The sequence below is a fragment of the Scyliorhinus torazame genome, chromosome 9 (genome assembly GCF_047496885.1).
Source record: "Scyliorhinus torazame isolate Kashiwa2021f chromosome 9, sScyTor2.1, whole genome shotgun sequence".
In the NCBI taxonomy this organism is placed as follows: domain Eukaryota; kingdom Metazoa; phylum Chordata; class Chondrichthyes; order Carcharhiniformes; family Scyliorhinidae; genus Scyliorhinus; species Scyliorhinus torazame.
In genome coordinates, this window is record NC_092715.1 from 55,354,578 (window position 1) to 55,375,456 (window position 20,879).

The 20,879-nt window shown below is 47.5% G+C and overlaps 1 protein-coding gene across 3 annotated transcripts in view; it reads left to right on the top strand.

The window, feature by feature from the left end:
* erbin (erbb2 interacting protein) overlaps positions 1–20,879 on the top strand; it is a 354,311-nt gene that overhangs the window by 124,610 nt on the left and 208,822 nt on the right. For all 3 annotated transcript variants that reach the window (XM_072515927.1, XM_072515929.1, XM_072515928.1), the window contains exons 2-3: positions 1,867–2,064; positions 5,360–5,477. In XM_072515927.1, the coding sequence (XP_072372028.1) occupies positions 1,876–2,064; positions 5,360–5,477 (307 nt within the window). In that variant the 5' untranslated portion in view covers positions 1,867–1,875. The remainder of the gene's footprint in view (positions 1–1,866; positions 2,065–5,359; positions 5,478–20,879) is intronic.

The window sequence follows — 20,879 nt, forward strand, 5'->3', positions numbered from 1 at the left end:
GCAATATAATGAAAAGAGAGGTAAGGTGAGAGAGATTGGGTGAATGAAGGAAGCATGTTTCTACGGTCGCCTTTTTCACCTGGGCGCTATATTACATAATGCCACCAGGATTTAAAAAAAAACGTAATATCTGCTTTTCTTAAGTCAAGGGCATCGCTAATACAAGTGGTCAAGTCGAAAAATTCATTCGTAAGTGTTAAAACAAGAGCTGGTTATCTTTGGGAAAGGATGGTACATCTAACACTGCCCACTGGTCATGTAACGCTTCAGAGAGTCTGGTGTACATGTGGTATCCTGTCTCACAGATTCCCAAGACCGCATGGAACTTTGGACGGGCGTGCAGAAGTTGGACCAATTCTTCCCATGACTTGGACCAACTCTTCCCATGACTGATCCCCACCCAGGACCTGCGACCATTTTTTTTTCTACCAACCAAACCACCCAATATTTTTGCCCCCATGTACTGGATGACGAAAGGTGAACATTCTGGGCCAAATGAAGCTGGAAGTTGAAGAACCGCCTGGCTGAAGAGAAAGGGGAAAAAAAGAGGTTTCAATTGCTGGCCCTGAGCATCAGTACAAACTCTTGTGACCTGGTCTCAAAATGGGTATCCAGCCAAAATGTCAGTGAGACAACCGATACCCAGTGCCGCCATCCTGTAGAAACTGTCCGTCCAGGCCCCCCGCAGCTGGAAGAAATCACTGATAGTTGATTCAGGTGAACTGCTCAGTTTACTACTGAAACCTCACCTGAAATCCATTCTAGATATTGAAAAGCGTATGATAAAATCATATTCTTACAGAACGCAATGCCTTTTATTTTTCTCTTTCCCTTTTCTCTCTTCCAGTTCTGGATCGCATTTTGTTTTTACTTAATTTTTTAAAGACGTGCATATTTGTCTGGATGTTTATAGTGACATGACTTATCAAAATGATCTCTTCAGCAAAAATCCTCTTTGACTGCGCAAATCAGTCTTTTGCTGAATCGTGAATGCAACTCTTCCCAATAGGATGATCTTGATCTCATTCCCAGACCTATGTGCCAAATCATTTGATGCAACTGCCCTTCAGTCTAACATAGTTTGCCCAAACTTTGTTGGACTGAACATTAGGGTGGCTTTCACCAGGATTTACATAGATGCTCCAGGCATGCAGATTTGTAGTGCACAATGTCAATGGACTGTGAAGTAGTTTTCATTTACCCACCCTCTGTTTGAGGAACACTGGATAAAATAAAACGTTGTTATTCTAATACTGGCTGTGTACATATTTTTGCAGTGAACTGTGTCCTTGAGTGACGTGCCTGATCCAAATTGACTTTCTTGTAATAGGTTGTTGTCTTTTGCTACTGTTGTCGAACAGTACGACAACGTTCATTAAATGAATTTAAAGATGACATTTCTTGGAATTTGTTGCTAATATAATTATTTATTTTAAAAAGCATTTCGGGAGCATTCATTTTTTTTTTCAATTAGGGGGCAATTTAGCGTGGCCAATCCACCTACCCTGCAAACCTTTGGGCTGTGAGGGTGAGACCCACGCAGACATGGGCAGAATGTGCAAACTCCACGTGAATAGGGACCAGGGACGGGGATCAAACCCAGGTCCTCGGCGCTGTGAGGCAGCAGTGTTAACCACTCCACCACCGTGCCGCCTGGAATATAATTATTTCTAAAGATCAATTGACGCTGAACATGCAACTGACAAAGAAGCCATTCAAGTGACTTCTACTTTTACAGGAAAATTCATGCTGCTATTGATGTTGGAGCTTTATTTACTTCTTCAATATTTTTGGTGTGAAATAGAGCATACACAAATATTTCTTCTGCAGCTACAAGGCCTTAATGAATCTCCCTTTTGTTTGCAGTGCTAAATCATGACGACAAAGCGTAATTTGTTTGGAAGGCTGGTGCCATGTCGCTGTCTAAGGGGAGAAGAAGAAGCTGTCACTGTGTTGGACTATTCTCACTGCAGTTTGGAACAGGTGCCCAAAGACATTTTCATTTCTGATAAGACCTTGGAGGAACTTTATTTAGATGCTAACCAGATCGAAGAGCTTCCAAAGGTGAGATATTTTATCTTCTGGAAAGCTTTATTTGCTATACGTGATTAACAGAATCAAACCCCTTGTCTGAAAAATTGACCTCATGAAATGCAATAGATGTTTAGTGTTCCTGCACTTTGCTTTCTCCGGGTGTTATTCTTTATTGTTTATGCTCCTTAACCGCTTAACTTGACGCCTGTGAAAATCTGATTGTATAATCGGGTGTATAAATCAACAAATAATCGTGTAAAGGAAAGCTCACTTGAATGGCAGTTTTCCGCCATTTGACATAGTCATCGTCTGTTAATTTAGTTTCAGCGCAGAACGCACGGTAAGGGTAGGCAGCACGGTACTGTAGTGGTTAGCACTATGGCTTCACAGCACCAGGGTCCCAGGTTCGATTCCCTGCTGGGTCACTGTCTGTGCGGAGTCTGCACGCTCTCCCTGTGTCTGCGAGGGTTTACTCTGGGTGCTCTGGTTTCCTTCCACAGTCCAAAGATGTGCAGGTTAGGTGGATTGGCCATGCGAAATTGCCCTTCGTGTCCAAAAAGGTTATGAGGGTTTATTGGTTTAGGGGGATATGATGGAAGTAAGGGCTTAAGTGGTTCTGTGCAGACTCAGTAAGGCCTTTGACAAGGTCCCTCATGGTAGACTAGTACAAAAGGTGAAGTCACACGGGATCAGGGGTGAACTGGCAAGGTGGATACAGAACTGGCTAGGCCATAGAAGGCAGAGGGTAGCAATGGAGGGATGCTTTTCTAATTGGAGGGCTGTGACCAGTGGTGTTCCACAGGGATCAGTGCTGGGACCTTTGCTCTTTGTAGTATATATAAATGATTTGGAGGAAAATGTAACTGGTCTGATTAGTAAGTTTGCAGACGACACAAAGGTTGGTGGAATTGCGGATAGCGATGAGGACTGTCTGAGGATACAGCAGGATTTAGATTGTCTGGAGACTTGGGCGGAGAGATGGCAGATGGAGTTTAACCTGGACAAATGTGAGGTAATGCATTTTGGAAGGGCTAATGCAGGTAGGGAATATACAGTGAATGGTAGAACCCTCAAGAGTATTGAAAGTCAAAGAGATCTAGGAGTACAGGTCCACAGATCACTGAAAGGGGCTACACAGGTGGAGAAGGTAGTCAAGAAGGCATACGGCATGCTTGCCTTCATTGGCCGGGGCATTGAGTATAAGAATTGGCAAGTCATGTTGCAGCTGTATAGAACCTTAGTTAGGCCACACTTGGAGTATAGTGTTCAATTCTGGTCGCCACACTACCAGAAGGATGTGGAGGCTTTAGAGAGGGTGCAGAAGAGATTTACCAGAATGTTGCCTGGTATGGAGGGCATAAGCTATGAGGAGCGATTGAATAAACTCGGTTTGTTCTCACTGGAACGAAGGAGGTTGAGGGGCGACCTGATAGAGGTATACAAAATTATGAGGGGCATAGACAGAGTGGATAGTCAGAGGCTTTTCCCCAGGGTAGAGGGGTCAATTACTAGGGGGCATAGGTTTAAGGTGAGAGGGGCAAAGTTTAGAGTAGATGTACGAGGCAAGTTTTTTACGCAGAGGGTAGTGGGTGCCTGGAACTCACTACCGGAGGAGGTAGTGGAGGCAGGGACGATAGGGATATTTAAGGGGCATCTTGACAAATATATGAATAGGATGGGAATAGAAGGATACGGACCCAGGAAGTGTAGAAGATTGTAGTTTAGTCGGGCAGTATGGTCGGCACGGGCTTGGAGGGCCGAAGGGCCTGTTCCTGTGCTGTACATTTCTTTGTTCTTTGTTCTTTGTTCGATGGGCCGAATGGCCTCCTTCTGCACTTTGTATGTTCTATCTTAAATAAAAGGAGGCCATTTGGCAAATTGTGTCTCTTATCGGCTCTCCAAATCAGCATTATGGCTTTGTGCCATTTCCCAGCCTTTTCCCCGTACCCCTGTACATTGTTTTTAATGATATCGTCATCCAACGTTCTCTTGAATTCCTCAGTTGAATCTATCTCCACTACGCTTCCAGGCAGTGCATTCCAGATCCAAATCACTCGCTGCGTGAAAACGTTTTCCTCACAGTACAGTTTTCTCTGCTTTTGTAAGTCATTTTAAATCTGCGCCCTCTCATTCTTGATCCCTTTACGAACAGGAACTGTTTCTCCCTATCTACTCTGTCCAGCCCCCTAATGATTTTGAGCATCTCTATCAAATCTCTGCTTTGCCACTTTCTCCCCAAGGAAAACAGTCCCAAGCTCTCCACTCTATCCTTGTAAACCTCTTCTGCAATCTCTCCAGTGCGTCCACACCCTTCTTACAGAGACCAAAACCATGGGGGAATAATATAAAGTAGTCACTAATGAATCTTATAAGAAAGTGAGGAGCAAAAATCTTTGCCCAAATTGTGGTTAGAAAATGCCAGTTACCACAAGGGGAAATAGGCTAAACGAGATGGGGAGGAGCTTATGCTAACTTTGTTCAGTGAGAAAAGCTGGGCGTTTGTGGAGCATAAATAATGACATTGACTGTGTGCTAAAAAGCCTGTTGTGTGTGTTCTATATAAGGTACACAGCTCCTGTAGTTATGAAAAAAAGCTAAAGATGACTGCTAAGAATTAAAATGAATAATTCCTCAGTTTACATTGTTACTTTTACACAACTGGTGACGCTTAACTCCTGTAAAAATGTTATATTAATGCTGCTATTAACTTGATTCATTTACTGTTTAATTTGTTTTGTAATTTTAAGCCTAAAACAAGGTCTCATTGATTTGGTCAGCCACACTCCTATGTACTGGAAGGATCCCGCAGAGTCGCATGGAAAGCCCAGTATATTGAGACAATCTGAAAAAGGATAATATTATTTCCCAGGAGCTGGATAGAGGGCCAGCAAAGGTGGAGATTAACAAAGATGTGGACAGAAAGACAAAAGGAATGTAAATGAGATGATTAAGGCTAAGAAGGGTGCTGAAAGTGGTACATAAAGGGATTAGAATGTGTGAATGACAGGACAACGGTGAGCAGTGTGTCAAAGGGCAACATGGAACAGATGGCATAAGTAGAGTAGGGGGGACAATGGCGAGGAAAAAACAGATTGATGGAAGAAATGAAAATAAATTGATAGAAATAAAAACGGGGGTGACAAAGTATTGTAGGCGCTCAAATGTAAGGGTTTAACTGGTGGACTTATTGATGTTTTAGCCATAGGTGAAAGAATACTGGTTGGTTACATATTTTAAGCCTCGCTATTGTAATGCTTACATATTGATTTTGCTTATATGGCATCTTGCTTTAATTTAACTTTTTGCTTTGCCTTCTGCCACACAGCAACTGTTCAATTGCCAATCTCTACACAAGCTGAGCATGCCGGATAATGATCTAACTGTGTTGCCAGCATCCATTGCAAATCTCATCAATCTCAGGGAATTGGATGTCAGCAAGAACGGTGAGGAGTTTTTGTTGTACTTCTAAAGAGGTTTGAATATCATACAGTAGATGTTTGTTGTAATGCAACTTGAATGATTATCAAAATAACCACTAACCTCCGGAATGGCACAAATTATTCTGCATGATCTGGTTTGGATAAACGTTCTCATTCCCTGATGCCTCAGTCGATGAGTAAAAACCATATGTTGTGGCACTGAGGCATGCCGGCCCAGGAGGTTTCCTGGTTGAGATGTTGCTTGACCTGCCTAGTGTTTTCAAACGTTGGTAGATTCCTTCACCTTTCCCCATCGACCTTGATGTGAACAAGGTTAAGTTAGTTGAAAGCTGAATACCATCCGGTTTACAAACTGATCGGTAGAATCCTTGTGGCGTAAAATCTGGTCTTTGCAACTAAATACCGTTTCAGATTGGGGTCAGAATCTGAAATTCAGGGCAGCACGGTGGCACAGTGGTTAGCATTGCTGCCTATGGCGCTGAGGACCAGCCCTGTATCGAATCCCAGCCCTGGGTCACTGTCCGTGTGGAGTTTGCACGCTCTCCTGTGTCTGCGTGGATTTCACCCCCACAACCCAAAGATGTGCAGGGTAGGTGGATTGGCCACGTTAAATTGCCCCTTAATTGGAAAAAAATAATTGGGTACTCTAAATTTATAAAAAAAAGAATCTGAAATTCAGAATATAGTGCATCATGTGTTGAAAATGCAACAATTTCAAATTGAACCAGATGTTTTCTGTCTCTACAGTTGGGATTATTATCCCGTCACGAAATGGCGGTTGCTAAAAAATCATTTGACCTCTGATACAGTGGAATTTCAACTGTATCTGTTCCTTACGATGACATTACTATGAGAATGTGCTCTTCTGTAGCTAATCTGGAATGTATACTTTATAAACAGTCTTGCATTCAGTACATACCTAGACAGTAAAACGTTTTGACAAATATATCAGTTTTCATTCATAAACTGCATTCAGTTTCTTAAATGAACAGTGGAAGCTGAGGCTGTATGTAAGAGGTGGGTTCCTTCTAATGGGTGGGTCCCCCCAAGCATCTGTCTTGCTTTCCTCTTCATTCTCATCCCTGTGCTGTCCTGTAGCAACAGGATCTGAAGACATATGGTCATCATTTTTGTGGAACACTGCTCTACCTCTCAGCCATTTCTCCTGATCGTCTTGATCCCATCTTATCAAAAAACGCTTACCTGATGTTCAGTGCTAAATCAACTGAACTTTCTGCAAATTAACAATGAAGAAACCTGAAACCATTGTCTTAACTCCTGTTGCGCACACTTACTGCTGGTTATCCGTCTTTTCAAAGAACAAAGAACAAAGAAATGTACAGCACAGGAACAGGCCCTTCGGCTCTCCAAGCCCGTGCCGACCATACTGCCCGACTAAACTACAATCTTCTACACTTCCTGGGTCCGTATCCTTCTATTCCCATCCTATTCATATATTTGTCAAGATGCCCCTTAAATGTCCCTATCGTCCCTGCTTCCACTACCTCCTCCGGTAGCGAGTTCCAGGCACCCACTACCCTCTGCGTAAAAAACTTGCCTCGTACATCTACTCTAAACCTTGCCCCTCTCACCTTAAACCTATGCCCCCTAGTAATTGACCCCTCTACCCTGGGGAAAAGCCTCTGACTATCCACTCTGTCTATGCCCCTCATAATTTTGTATACCTCTATCAGGTCGCCCCTCAACCTCCTTCGTTCCAGTGAGAACAAACCGAGTTTATTCAATCGCTCCTCATAGCTTATGCCCTCCATACCAGGCAACATTCTGGTAAATCTCTTCTGCACCCTCTCTAAAGCCTCCACATCCTTCTGGTAGTGTGGCGACCAGAATTGAACACTATACTCCAAGTGTGGCCTAACTAAGGTTCTATTTTCATTATATCGGTTGTCACCACTCCTCTCCTCAACAACCCTTGAACCCTTTGTCCTTGCAAGCTACCTTTCACCTCTAACTCTCTTTCCTCTCTCCAAAGTCTTTGAACATGTTGCCTTCCAAATACATTTACATCTTTCGTGCAACTCTATGGTTGAATCCCTCCAATATGATTTCTATCCCTGCCGCAATACCAAACCAGCTCTTATCAAAGTCACAAATGGCATCCTACGTGACTGTGACAAAGATAAACGTTCCCTCCACATTCTTCTCAACCCGTCTGCAGTCTTTGACTTGGTTGACCGCACCGTTCTCCTCCAACTCATCTCCATTGTTATCCAGCTGGGTCACACTGCTCTCAAAAAGTGATTCTGTTCTATCTATCGAATCATAGCCAGAGGATCACATGCAGTGGCTTCTCTTCCTTCTCCTGCACTCTGGTGTCCCGCAAGGATCAATCCTTGGCCCCCTCATATTTCCCATTTACATGCTGCCCCTTGGTGACATCATCCGAAGGTACAACGTTAGTTTTCACAAGTAAGCTAATGACACCCAGCTCTTCCTCACCATTTCTCTCCACTCCTCCTCCACTGTTGCTGAATTATTGCATATACAACACTGGATGTGAAGAAATTTCCTCCAGTTAAGTATTGGGAAGCCCAATTCATCCAATCTCCATTGCCTGACTACAGATTCCATCCATCTTTCTGGCAACAATCTGAAATTTAACCAGTCCGTTTTGTAACCCTGTGTCACATTTGATCCTGAGCTGTGCTTCCAAACTGATGTTGGTGCCATTTCGAAAACTGCCTTTTTCCACCTCCATTACATCGCCCAACATTGTCCCAGTTTGAGCTCATCTGCTGCAGAAACCCTCATCAATTCCTTCAAGACTTGATTATATTAACACCCTACTGGTGGGTCTCCCACATTCCAACCCCCCCCCCCCCCCAAAATAAACCTGAGGCCCGTGTCTTAAACTGCAGCAAGCCCCCTTGCACTGTCCCCATTGTGCTCACTTGACTGCTTGTCAAGAAAAGCTCATAATTTTAAAATTCTCAGCCTGGTTTCCAAATACATCCATGGCCTTGCCCCTCCCTATTTCTGTAATCTCCTCCAACCCCACAGTCCACACAGATGCCTGCATGTCTCTAATTTTGACCGCTTGGGAATTTGCATCATTATTTCTCCATTCTTTTTTTTTTTTTAAATATTTTTTTATTAAAGTTCTGCAAAGTTTTTCATAATAAATAGTAATAATCCTAACACAGCAAAATCGAGCGAACATTAACATAGTGCAAAAAGAGAATATACAATAGCAATTGACTAGACGTGACCCCACGCGCATCAGTCTTAGCACACCCTCCCAACGGAGCACTCACCCCCACTCCCCTATGGGGTCGCTGCTGCTGCTGACGTTTAAATTTTCCCTGAGAAGCCATCGGATGGTATTATGCCCCCCGCTCAACAGCAGCAGCTCTGTACACTTGGCAAAATTATTTGCACACATAAGAAGGCATCTGTTTGTGGTGTTGTCGTCCCTTCTTCCAGACGGAATTCGCCTTTCCTTCCTCTTAGATTTAACTGTTTTCTCCATTTGGAGAGATTCCGAGAGGTCGGACAGCCAGTCTGCAGCTTTGGGTGGTGCTGCTGACCGCCAGCCGAACAGGATTCTGTGGCGGGCGATCAGGGAGGCAAAGGCAAGGCCCGCCTCCCCAGGAATAGATCTGGCTGGTCTGAAACGCCGAAGACCGCCACTTCCTGGCATGGCTCCACCCTCACCCCCACCACCTTGGACATTGCCTCGAAGAAGGCTGTCCAGCATTCCACAAGTCTGGGGCAGGACCAGAACATGTGGGCGTGGTTGACTGGGCCTCCTTGGCACTGCTCACATCTGTCCTCCACCTCCGGAAAGAACCTACTCTATCGGGTTCTTGTTAAGTGGGCTCTATGTACCATTTTTAGTTGCGTCAGGCTGAGCCTTGCGCATATGGAGGTGGAGTTGACCCTATGCAGTGCTTCGCTCCAGAGTCCCCACCCTATTTTGATCCCCAGGTCCTCCTCGTACTTCATTCTTGTTGCGTCCACTACGGTGTCGGCCCCTTCTACCAGTCGGTGATACATGTCACTACAGTTTCCTTTATCTAGTATGCTTGAGTCCAGTAACTCTTCCAGTAGTGTCTGTCATGGTGGTTGTGGGTATGTCCCTGTCTCCTTTCGTAGGAAATTTTTTAGTTGCAGGTACCGTAGCTCGTTCCCCCTGGCTAGCTGAAATTATCCTCCGTCCGTGTATAGGTCCCTGACTGTCAGTGTCCTTCCATGATTAATTTGTCTAGTGCTTTGAAAAAGGCCTTGGGGATGTAGATCGGGATGGATCTGAATAGGAAGAGGTACCTGGGCAGCACGTTCATTTTGATCGTCTGGACTCTCCCCGCGAGGGAGAGTGGGAGTGTGTTCCATCTTTGCAGGTCCTTTTTTACTTCCTCTGTCAGACTGGTGAGGTTCCATTTGTGGATCCCTTTCCAGTCATGGGCTATTTGGATCCCCAGGTAGCGCAATTTGTGTCGGGCTTATTTAAGCGGCAGTCCCATTAGGGCTGCCCCACCTACTTGTGGGTGTACCGGGAAGATCTCGCTTTTGCTCATGTGGAGTTTGTAGCCCGAGAAGGCGGCAAACTCTTTCAGGAGCGCGATTATTCCGCCCATGCTGCTCTGTGGATCCGAAATGTAGAGGAGCAGGTCAGCTGCATAAGAGTGAGACTCTGTACTCTCTGCCTCCCCTTCGGATCCCCCTCCAGCTTTTTGCTGCTCTGAGTGCGATTGCTAGTGGTTTGATCGCTAGAGCAAACAGCAGCGGGGACAGTGGGCATCCTTGTCTGGTGCCCCTGTGCAGCTGGAAGCATCGGGAGTTGGTATTGTTGGTCCGTACGCTCGCCATGGGAGCGTTGTATAGGAGCTTTACCCAGGAGGTGAACCCTGTTCCAAGCCCGAACCGCTCTAGTACCTCTGAGGCATTTTCATTCGACTCCGTCGAAGGCCTTTTCTGCATCTAGGGAGACAATCCCCTCTGGTGTTCTCTCCCGGAGGGGGTCATTATCACGTTCAGCAGGCGCCTGATGTTCGAGGTAAGCTTTCTACCTTTGACAAAGCCCGTCTGGTCCTCTGCGACCACCTCAGGTACACAGACTTCTAACCTTTTGGCTAGGAAATTGGCCAGTATTTTAGCGTCTGCATTCAGCAGTGAGATGGGTCTGTATGACCCACATTCCATTGGGTCGTTGTCTTTCTTAGGTATCAGCGCGATTGAGGCGTGGGCGGCAGTGTGCTCCTTGCTAGCGAGCCTGTGAACATCTCCCGCAGGTGCGGGGCTAGTGCTGTCGCAAATTATTTGTAGAAGACCACCGGGAATCCGTCGGGTCCTGGCGCCTTCCCCGCCTGCATGGAGCTAATGCTGTCCATGATCTCTCCCAGTGCTAGTAGTGCTTCCAAGCCCCATTTTTTACCCTCCCCCACGACTGGAATGTCCAGTCCATCAAGGAACTGTTTCATCCCAGGCGCCCCCATTGGGGACTCTGAGGTGTACAGCCCTTGGTAGAAGGCCTTGAAGGTTTTGTTGATCTTTTCTGGTTCAGTTTCTAGCGTGCCTCTGGTATCCCTGATTTGTGCAATTTCTCTGGTGGCTGCCTGCTTTCTCAGCTGGTGTGCCGACAGCCGGCTGGCTTTGTCTCCGTGTTCGTATAGGGTCCCACGTGCCTGGCGGAGTTGGTGCACTGCTTTCCTGGTGGAGAGCAGGTCAAATTTCCTTTGTAGCTCTTTCCTCTCCGCCAGGAGTTCTACGGTCGGGGCCTCGGAGTATTTACGGTCTACCTCCAGTATGGAATCGACCAGCTGCTGCCTAGCCACCCTTTCCTCCCTATCTCTTCGCGCTTTGAAAGCGATGATTCCCCCTCTTAGTATGGCCTTTAGTGCTTCCCAGAACGTGGAGGGTGAGACCTCCCCGTTCTGTTGTTCTCTGTGTACTCTGCAATGTCCCGTGATAACCTTTTGTTGAAGGTCTTGTCCGCTAGTAGGGCGACGTCCAACCTCCATGTGGGGCATTGGGCCCTGCCCGTCTCCAGCCTCACGTCCATGTAGTGTGGAGCGTGGTCTGATATCACAATTGCGGAGTATTCCACCTTGTCTATTCCCGGAAGCACCGTTTTCCCTACCACAAAGAAGTCCATTCTGGTGTATACGTTGTGTCCTGGAGAGAAGGAGAATTCCTTCTCCCCCGGGTGGGCGAACCTCCAGGGGTCCACCGCTACCGTCCCATCTGCTCCATAAAGGGATTTCTTCCATGGTCTTTTTGAGGGGCTGTTTAGCACAGGGCTAAATTGCTGGCTTTGAAAGCAGACCAAGGCGCCAGCAGCACGGTTCGATTCCCGTAACAGCCTCCCCGAACATGTGCCGGAATATGCCGACTAGGGGCTTTTCACTAACTTAATTTAAAGCCTACTTGTGACAATAAACGATTTCCATTCATTTCATGAAGCTCACGTCATCCCAGTTGGGTGCGTACACGTTAACTAGTGCTACCGTTGCCCCATCCAGGGCCCCGCTGACCATGACATGCCGTCCCCCTGGGTCCGTAACCGTCTTTGTCGCCCTGAACATCGTCCTCTTGCCGATCAATATCGCTACCCCCCTGGCCCTTGTTCCATAGCAGGAATGGTATGTTTGTTCCACCCAGCCCTTTCTTACCCGCAGTCGGTCCTGCTCTCTCAGGTGTGTCTCTTGGAGGAAGACTATGTCGGCCCTCATATTTCTTAGGCGGGTGAGGACTCTGGATCGCTACACTGGGCCTTTGAATCCCCTTACGTTCCAGGGGACTATCCTGGTGGGGGGGCTTCTGCCCCCCTTGCGTCTGTGGGATTAACCATACTTACCTGGTGGACGCGCCCCTGCCCTCCGGGGTTTTCCTTTGTTAGGGGAGCGTCCAGCATGGCCGCTGTCACTGCTCTCTCCATGTGGTCGGGTCCCTGCACTCCAGGGTTTCCCTTTGTCCCGGGGGCACCCGACATGGCTGCCCACTGTGCGTCTGCCATGCGGGTAGTTCCCTGCACTCTGGGGTCTCCCTTCACCCAGAGACCGTGCTGGGTGGGTGCTTGCAGCGATTCCTTGTTTCGAGCCCTTGGTTGTGGCACTGTGTAGCCCTATTCCTTGTCTAGCCTTGTTTGTCTCTCCTTCCCTGTGTCGCCCCTCCCCGGTCTCTCCCCTTCTCCCCCCCTCTCCCTTGTACCCTCCTTTGTGTTGTTGCCCCTTACCAGGGGCCCCTCATTTCTACCTTCGCTGGTGGTTTTCCAGCCCGTGTTCCTCAACAAACGTGTTTGCTTCTGCAGGGGCTGTAAAGAAGTATTCTCTTTCTTGGTATGTGACCCAGAGTTTCACTGGGTACAGCATACCAAAACACACGTTACTCTTGTGAAGCGCTGCTTTCGCTCTATTGAACTCGGCCCGTCTCCTGGCTAGGTCTGCCCCAATGCCCTTGTAAATTCTAATGGCATGTCCTTCCCATTTGCAGGTTCTGTTTTTCCTGGCCCAGCGTAGGATTGTTTCCCTATCTTGGTACCGGTGCAGTTTAGCTATAACTGCTCTCTGGTGTTCCCCTGCTTTGGGCTTCGGGCGCAGCGACCGGTGTGCTCTGTCCATTTCTGGTGGGCTGGGAAAGGTTTCCTTCCCCACTAGGTTGCCCAGCATCTCGGCCACGTATGCCGTGGGGTTTCTACCCTCGATCCCCTCTGGTAAGCCCACTATCCTGACATTTTGCCTTCTCGAGCGGTTTTCCTCGTTGTCCACTCTGCCCTTCAGGCTCCCCTGTGTTGTGCCCAGTCTCGCCACCTCCCTCTCCAGGGCCGTGATCCGGTCGCTCACGCCAGTCGCTGCTTTCTCCAGCTCCTTAATGGTCGCCTCTTGGGCTTCCAGTTTCTTCCCTTGGGCGCCCAATTTCTCCTCTGCTCTGCCCAGGGCCTGCTGCACCTCCGCCAGGGCTTTGGCCATTGCTGCCTGCACTGGGGCCTCTATGTCTGCCCTAGCCTCTGCCTTGTTTACCTGATGATGCTCCCTCAGCGCATCGGCAAAGGCTGCCTTCCAGTTCCAGCTCCCTTCTGGCCCTGTGGGAGACTGCACCTGTCTGCCCAGCTCTTTTTGCTGCGGCGATACTTCCGTTCTGCCGCTTTGTTCACTGATTGGCTAGTCTGAACTGGCTTGCCCATTGCCCCGTCTGCCTTTGGTTCCCCTTCTCCCTCTGCTTTGGCTCCCTTCTGGCATTTTCCCCCCCTTTTATTTATTTTCTCCCCTCCCTTCTCTCCTTTACCACTTTATTTTTCCTCTTTTATAAAATTCTTCTCAGGTGAATTTGTTTTGGGTGAGAACAAAAAAAAGTGCAAAAAGTCCCCATTGTTTCTCCATTCTTGGTGGTATGCCATGAAGAAGCAAACACATTGACTAGAAAAAGCAATAGACCTGAGGATTGGGAGCAATTTAGAATTTAGCAAAGGCAGACCAAGGATTGATTAAGAAGGGGAAAATGAGAGTATGAAAGTAAGTTAGTGGGAACATAAAAATTGCCTTAATGTTTCCATAAGCATTTAAAGAGAAAAAGGTTGAGAAGTGTGGAGGCATTTCTTCACCCAGAGAGTGATGATTCTGTGAACACAGTATTTGAGGCCAAAACATTGCGTGATTTCAAGAAAGAATTAGATATAGCTCTTCTGGCTAAAAGGATCAAGGGATTTGGGAGAAAGGCAGGAACAGGGTATTGAATTTGATGATCAACCATGATCATAACGAATGGTGGAGCAGGCTCGAAGGGCCGAATGGCCTGCTCCTATTTTCTATGTATGTATGCCTTCAGTTGTATTTTCCTACCCTACACCTCTCTGCTTATCTTTTTCTTGTCTCCTGTAAGACATACCCTACAGCCTTCCTCTTTGAACAACCCAAATCGCCTTGTATAGCTCAGTATCATGCTTTGTAATGCTCTGGTGAAGCACCTTGGGGGCATTTCATCATGTTAAAGATGCTATATAAATATATGATGTTGTAACTACCTCTTTCACAAAGCCACCTGTAGCTCTGTGACATCACCCTCCGCCTCTGCTACAGCCTGCATTCATACCTGTGTCACCTCCACACTCAGCTGTTCTGCTTACCTCCTTGGCTGGCTTGCCAAAATGTCATAAATCATACATTGCAGAAGGAGGCCATTCCACCCACCAAGTCTGCATGGCCCTTGGAAAAGGCACCCTACTTAAGCACACGCCTCAACCCTATCCCAGTAACCCAGTAACCCTACTAAGGGGCGATTTAGGATGGCCAATCCACCTAACCTGCACATCTGTGGAAGAAACCGGAGCACCCGGAGGAGACCCACGCAGACACTGGGACAAAGTGCAAATTCCACACAGACAGTCACCCTAGGCTGGAATTCAACCCGTGTCCCTGGAGTTGTTGAGGCAGCAGTCTCTACTTACCTCGCCTTAAAATGCAACTCGTCGACAAAACCCGTGATCACCATCCCATATTGCCAATACCTCCTTTTGCAGCTTTGCATAGAATTCATCTGTCATGAGCCTTTGAATGTTTTGGAACATTAAAAGGACTGTACGAATACAAGTTGTTGCTTGTTTTTGCTTCTGTGCTGTACTTTTTAGTTGTCTGCATAAGCTGCACCTGCCATTTTTCTGCTCAGTCACAGAATCTGGTGGAAAAATATGTAATTTCTGAGCAGTCTGCACCGATTCTGATGCACAGCATGCATGCTTGAATATCTTTTGCCAATCTGACCACATCGCACCGTGTTTCTTAGTTTCATCTTTCAATAAATTAGAAATTGTGGGCGGCATGGTGGTGCAGTGGTTGGCACTGCTGTCTCACGGCGCTGAGGACCTGGGTTCGATCCCGGCACCGGGTCACTGTCCGTGTGGAATTTGCACATTCTCCCTGTGTTTGCATGGGTCTCACCCCCAGAACCCAAAGATGTGCAGGGTAGGTGGATTGGCCATGCTAAATTGTCCCTTAATTGGAAAAAAATAATTCGGTACTGTAAATATTTTTAAAAAAGAAAGTGTAGTGATGTCAACTCCAGAGCTGTAAGGCATCCTACACAACACTGCCACCTTCCACAAACCACCATCCATAAAGTTCTCCAAACAGGACTAGATATTTTTTACCATTCAGCAAATTATTTCTACCTATCTAAACCATAAAACTTCATGGTTCAATACTTATCTCTCAGCCAGTATAACTGCTGTTCATGGGAGGTTGCTGAGTACAAATTAACTGCTGCATTTCCTTTATATGTTTTCTTGAATGGACTATACCCTTCTGAATCCATGCTGACTTGTTACCGAGGTTATTATCGTGCAGTTAAGTCATGGTGATTTCTGATAATGAATTCCATTATTTTACATGGAATGGATGTATGGCTAATTGTCTTTGGTTGCCTGCACCTGTTTTGTTACCCTTTTTTGCTGTTGGGAACCATTTAGCCTGCTTCCAATCTGCTGGTAGTGCCTCGTTGTCCATTGACTCTGTCACCGTGGTTGTGAGTAAGATCACAAATCGCCCTTGTTTTTAATTCGGGATAAGTATTGTTATTTCGGCACTTTTGTCATTGTTCATGACCCATGGTACTCTTTATTCTTCATTCCATTTGTGTGGTAGGTAGGTAGGTCACCCAGAGAAACGTTTTCTGCATGAATTCATGGGTGATCTCCCCAATCATCTGGCTCAGTAAAAGTGACCGTAACTTTGTGAAAGTTGTATAAGTATAGTACAAAGTGCCCATCATTAAGTTGTAAGCAAAAGTAAAAATTGTTACGATCCATGTTGATATGACTGGATGGGAAAATCCCAAAATGGAACGTTGGCTCAAAGACTGTAACTTTTACTTTCATTAAAATGTGGAGGAACAGAGTCATAGGGCAGCTAATTAGAATTAACAGCGACTAAAATATTTTAAAAATAAATATTAAAAAATGGATTATGATACAATATGCCTTTATTCTCTCCACCTCCACCCCTCAGCTTAACTCTTCCCCATGTTCAACTTGTATCTTGAAAACCAGCCAAAATCCCCATAATGTCCCATTACTGCCCAACGGGTCTGAGATATATAACAGGTCGTCCGCATACAATGAGGCCCTGTGCTCGCTGCTCCCCGCTCAATCCCTCTCCAGCCCCTCGACGCCCTAAGTGCCATTGCCAGCGGCTCTATCGCCAAGGCAAAAAGCCAAGGAGGGAGCAGGCGCACTGCCTCGTCCCCTGATGCAGCTCAAAATACACCAAACCTACTCGGTTTGTCCACATACTTGAGACCGGGGCCTTATACAGCAGCTGGACCCAGTCCATAAGCCCCTGTCCAAACCCAAACTGCCCAACACTTCCAGAAGATACTCTACTCCACCCGATCGAACACCTTCTCCATGTCCATCGCCACCACTACCTCCACCTCCTGCCCCTCCAAAGGCATCATGATTACGTAAGCCGTCAACTGCCTCCCCTTCACAAACCCCATTTCAACTTTGCCTATCACCCCGGGACGCAGTCCTCGATTCGCGAGGTCCACACATTCGCCAACAGCTTGGCGTCTACATTCAATAACGATATTGGGCGGTACGACCCACACAGCTCCGGATCCTTGTCCTTTTTTCATATCAGGGAGATGGAAGCCTGCGACAGTGTATGGGGGAGTTCCCCCCCTCTCCCCAGCAGGGCTGGTTTAGCTCAGTGGGCTAGACAGCTGGTTTGTGATGCAGAATAAGGCCAGCAGCGCGGGTTCAATTCCCGTACCAGCTGAGAATTCTGAATTCTCCCTCTGTGTACCCGAACAGGCGCCGGAATGTGGCAACTGGGGGCTTTTCACAGTAGCTTCATACTTGTGACAAGACAATAAAAGAGTATTAAAGATTATTTTATTTTATTTTTTAAAATATATTTTATTCATGTTTTTTGGCCAAACATAACAATACGTAGTGTTTCTTTTACACAACAATAAAGCAAGATAAATAACCGTGGCCAGTTTTAAACAAATAAATAAGTAATAGATAAACAAAAACAATAAACAAAACTAAATGGCAACTGCCTTGTCCAAAATAAATATTCTCCAAAACTACAATCCAATATACAATAACTTATACCAAATACCTATACATATACAATAACATCCCTGAGAGTCCGTCCGATTTCCCCCCCCCCCCCCCCCCCCCCCCCCCCCCGGGTCGCTGCTGTTATCTACTTCTTTTCCATTCCCTCTATCTTTCTGTGAGGTAGTCGATGAACGGTTGCCACCGCCTGGTGAACCCCTGAGCCGAACCCCTTAACACAAACTTAATCCTTTCTAACTTTATGAACCCTGCCATATCGTTTATCCAGGTCTCCACATCCGGGGGTTTGGCTTCCTTCCACATTAACAATATCCTGCGCCGGGCTACAAGGGACGCAAAGGCCAACACGTCAGCCTCTCTCGCCTCCTGCACTCCCGGCTCTTCTGCAACCCTAAATATAGCCAATCCCCAGCTTGGTTCGACCCGGACCCCACCACCTTCGAAAGCACCTTTGCCACCCCCACCCAGAACCCCTGTAGTGCCGGGCATGACCAGAACATGTGGGTGTGATTCGCTGGGCCTCTCGAGCATCTCTCACACCTATCCTCTACCCCAAAAAATTTACTAAGCCGTGCTCCAGTCATGTGCGCCCTGTGTAACACCTTAAATTGTATCAGGTTTAGCCTGGCACACGAGGACGATGAGTTTACCCTACGTAGGGCACCCGCCCACAGCCCCTCCTCAATCTCCTCCCCCAGTTCTTCTTCCCATTTCCCTTTCAGCTCATCTACCATGATCACCCCCTCGTCCCTCATCTCCCTGTATATGTCCGCCACCTTACCGTCCCCCACCCATGTCTCTGAGATCACTCTATCCTGCACTTCCTGCGTCTGGAGCTGCGGGAATTCCCTCACCTGTTGCCTCGCAAAAGCCCTCAATTGCATATACCGAAATGCATTCCCTTGGGGCAACCCATATTTCTCCGTCAGCGCTCCCAGACTCGCAAACGTCCCAGCTACAAATAGATCTCTTAATTGTACTACCCCAGCTCTTTGCCATGCTCCAAATCCCCCATCCATTCTCCCCGGGACAAACCTATGATTGTTTCTTATCGGGGACCGCACCGAAGCTCCTGTCCCTCCCCTATGCCGTCTCCACTGCCCCCAAATTTTCAATGTAGCCACCACCACCGGGCTTGTGATGTATTTCTTTGGTGAGAATGGCAACGGCGCCGTCACCATTGCTTGCAGGCTAGTCCCCCTGCAGGACGCCCTCTCCAATCTCTTCCACGCCGCTCCCTCCCCTTCTCCCATCCACTTACACACCATTGAAACATTGGCGGCCCAGTAGTACTCACTTAGGCTCGGTAGTGCCAGGCCCCCCCTGTCCCTACTATGCTGCAAGAATCCCCGCCTCACTCTCGGGGTCTTCCCAGCCCACACAAAACTCATAATGCTCTTCTCAATTCTTTTGAAAAAAGCCTTCATGATCACCACCGGGAGGCACTGAAACACAAAAAGGAATCTTGGGAGGACCACCGTTTTAACCGCCTGCACCCTACCTGCCAATGACAGGGACACCATGTCCCATCTCTTGAAATCCTCCTCCATCTGTTCCACCAACAGTGTTAAATTAAGCCTATGTAATGTACCCCAATTCTTGGCTATCTGGATCCCCAGGTACCGGAAGTCCCTTGTTACCTTCCTCAACGGTAAATCCTCTATCTCTCTGCTCTGCTCCCCCGGATGCACCACAAATAACTCACTTTTCCCCATGTTCAGTTTATACCCTGAAAAATCCCCAAACTCCCCAAGTATCCGCATTATCTCTGGCATCCCTCCGCCGGGTCCGCCACATATAGCAACAAATCGTCCGCGTACAGAGATACCCGGTGTTCTTCTCCCCCCCTAAGTACTCCCCTCCACTTCCTGGAACCCCTCAGTGCTATGGCCAGGGGTTCAATCGCCAATGCAAACAATAACGGGGACAGAGGACATCCCTGCCTCGTCCCTTTATGGAGCCGAAAATAATCAGAACCCCGTCCATTCGTGACCACGCTCGCCATCGGGGCCCTATACAGCAACTGTACCCACCTGATATACCCGTCCCCAAAGCCAAATCTCCTCAACACCTCCCACAAATAATCCCACTTCACTCTATCAAATGCTTTCTCGGCATCCATCGCCACCACTATCTCCGCTTCCCCCTCTGGTGGGGGCATCATCATTACCCCTCGCAGCCTCCGTATATTTGTATTTAGCTGTCTCCCCTTCACAAACCCAGTTTGGTCCTCATGGACCATCCCCGGGACACAATCCTCTATCCTCATTGCCATTACCTTGGCCAGAATCTTAGCATCCACATTCAGGAGGGAAATGGGCCTGTATGACCCGCATTGCAGTGGGCCTTTTTCCTCCTTTAGGAGGAGCGATATCGTTGCCTCTGACATAGTCGGGGGCAGCTGCCTCCTTTCCCTCGCCTCATTAAAGGTTCTCATCAGTAGCGGGGCCAGCAAGTCCAAATATTTCTTATAGAATTCAACTGGGAATCCGTCTGGTCCCGGGGCCTTCCCCGCCTGCATGCTTCCAATCCCTTTCACTACTTCCTCCATCTCAATCTGTGCTCCCAGCCCCACTCTCTCCTGCTCCTCCGCCTTCGGAAATTCCAGCTGATCCAGAAAGCACATCATTCTCTCCTTCCCGTCCGGGGGCTGCGCTTCATATAATCTTTCATAAAATGCCTTGAACACTCCATTCACTCTCTCCGCTCCCCGCTCCATCTCTCCCTCCTCATCTCTCACCCCCCCCTATCTCCCTCGCTGCTCCCCTTTTCCTCAGTTGGTGGGCCAGCAACCTGCTCGCCTTCTCCCCATATTCGTACTGTACACCCTGTGCCTTCCTCCATTGTGCCTCTGCATTACCCGTAGTCAACAAGTCAAATTCTACATGTAGCTTTTGCCTTTCCCTGTACAGTCCCTCCTCCGGTGCCTCCGCATATTGTCTGTCCACCCTCAGAAGTTCTATCGACAACCGCTCCCTTTCCCTACCCTCCTGCTTTCCTTTATGTGCCCTAATAGATATCAGCTCCCCTCTAACCACTACCTTCAGTGCCTCCCAGACCACTCCCACCTGTACCTCCCCATTATCATTCAGTTCCAAGTACCTTTCACTACACCCCCTCACCCTTAAACACACCCCCTCATCTGCCAATAATCCCATGTCCATTCTCCAGGGTGGAAGCTGTCGTTTCTCTTCCCCTATCTCCAGGTCCACCCAGTGTGGAGCATGATCCGAGATGGCTATAGCCATGTACTCCGTCCCCGTCACCTTTGGGATCAGTGCCCTTCCCAAAACAAAAAAATCTATTCGTGAAAATACTTTATGTACATAGGAGAAAAACGAAAACTCCTTACTCCTAGGTCTACTAAA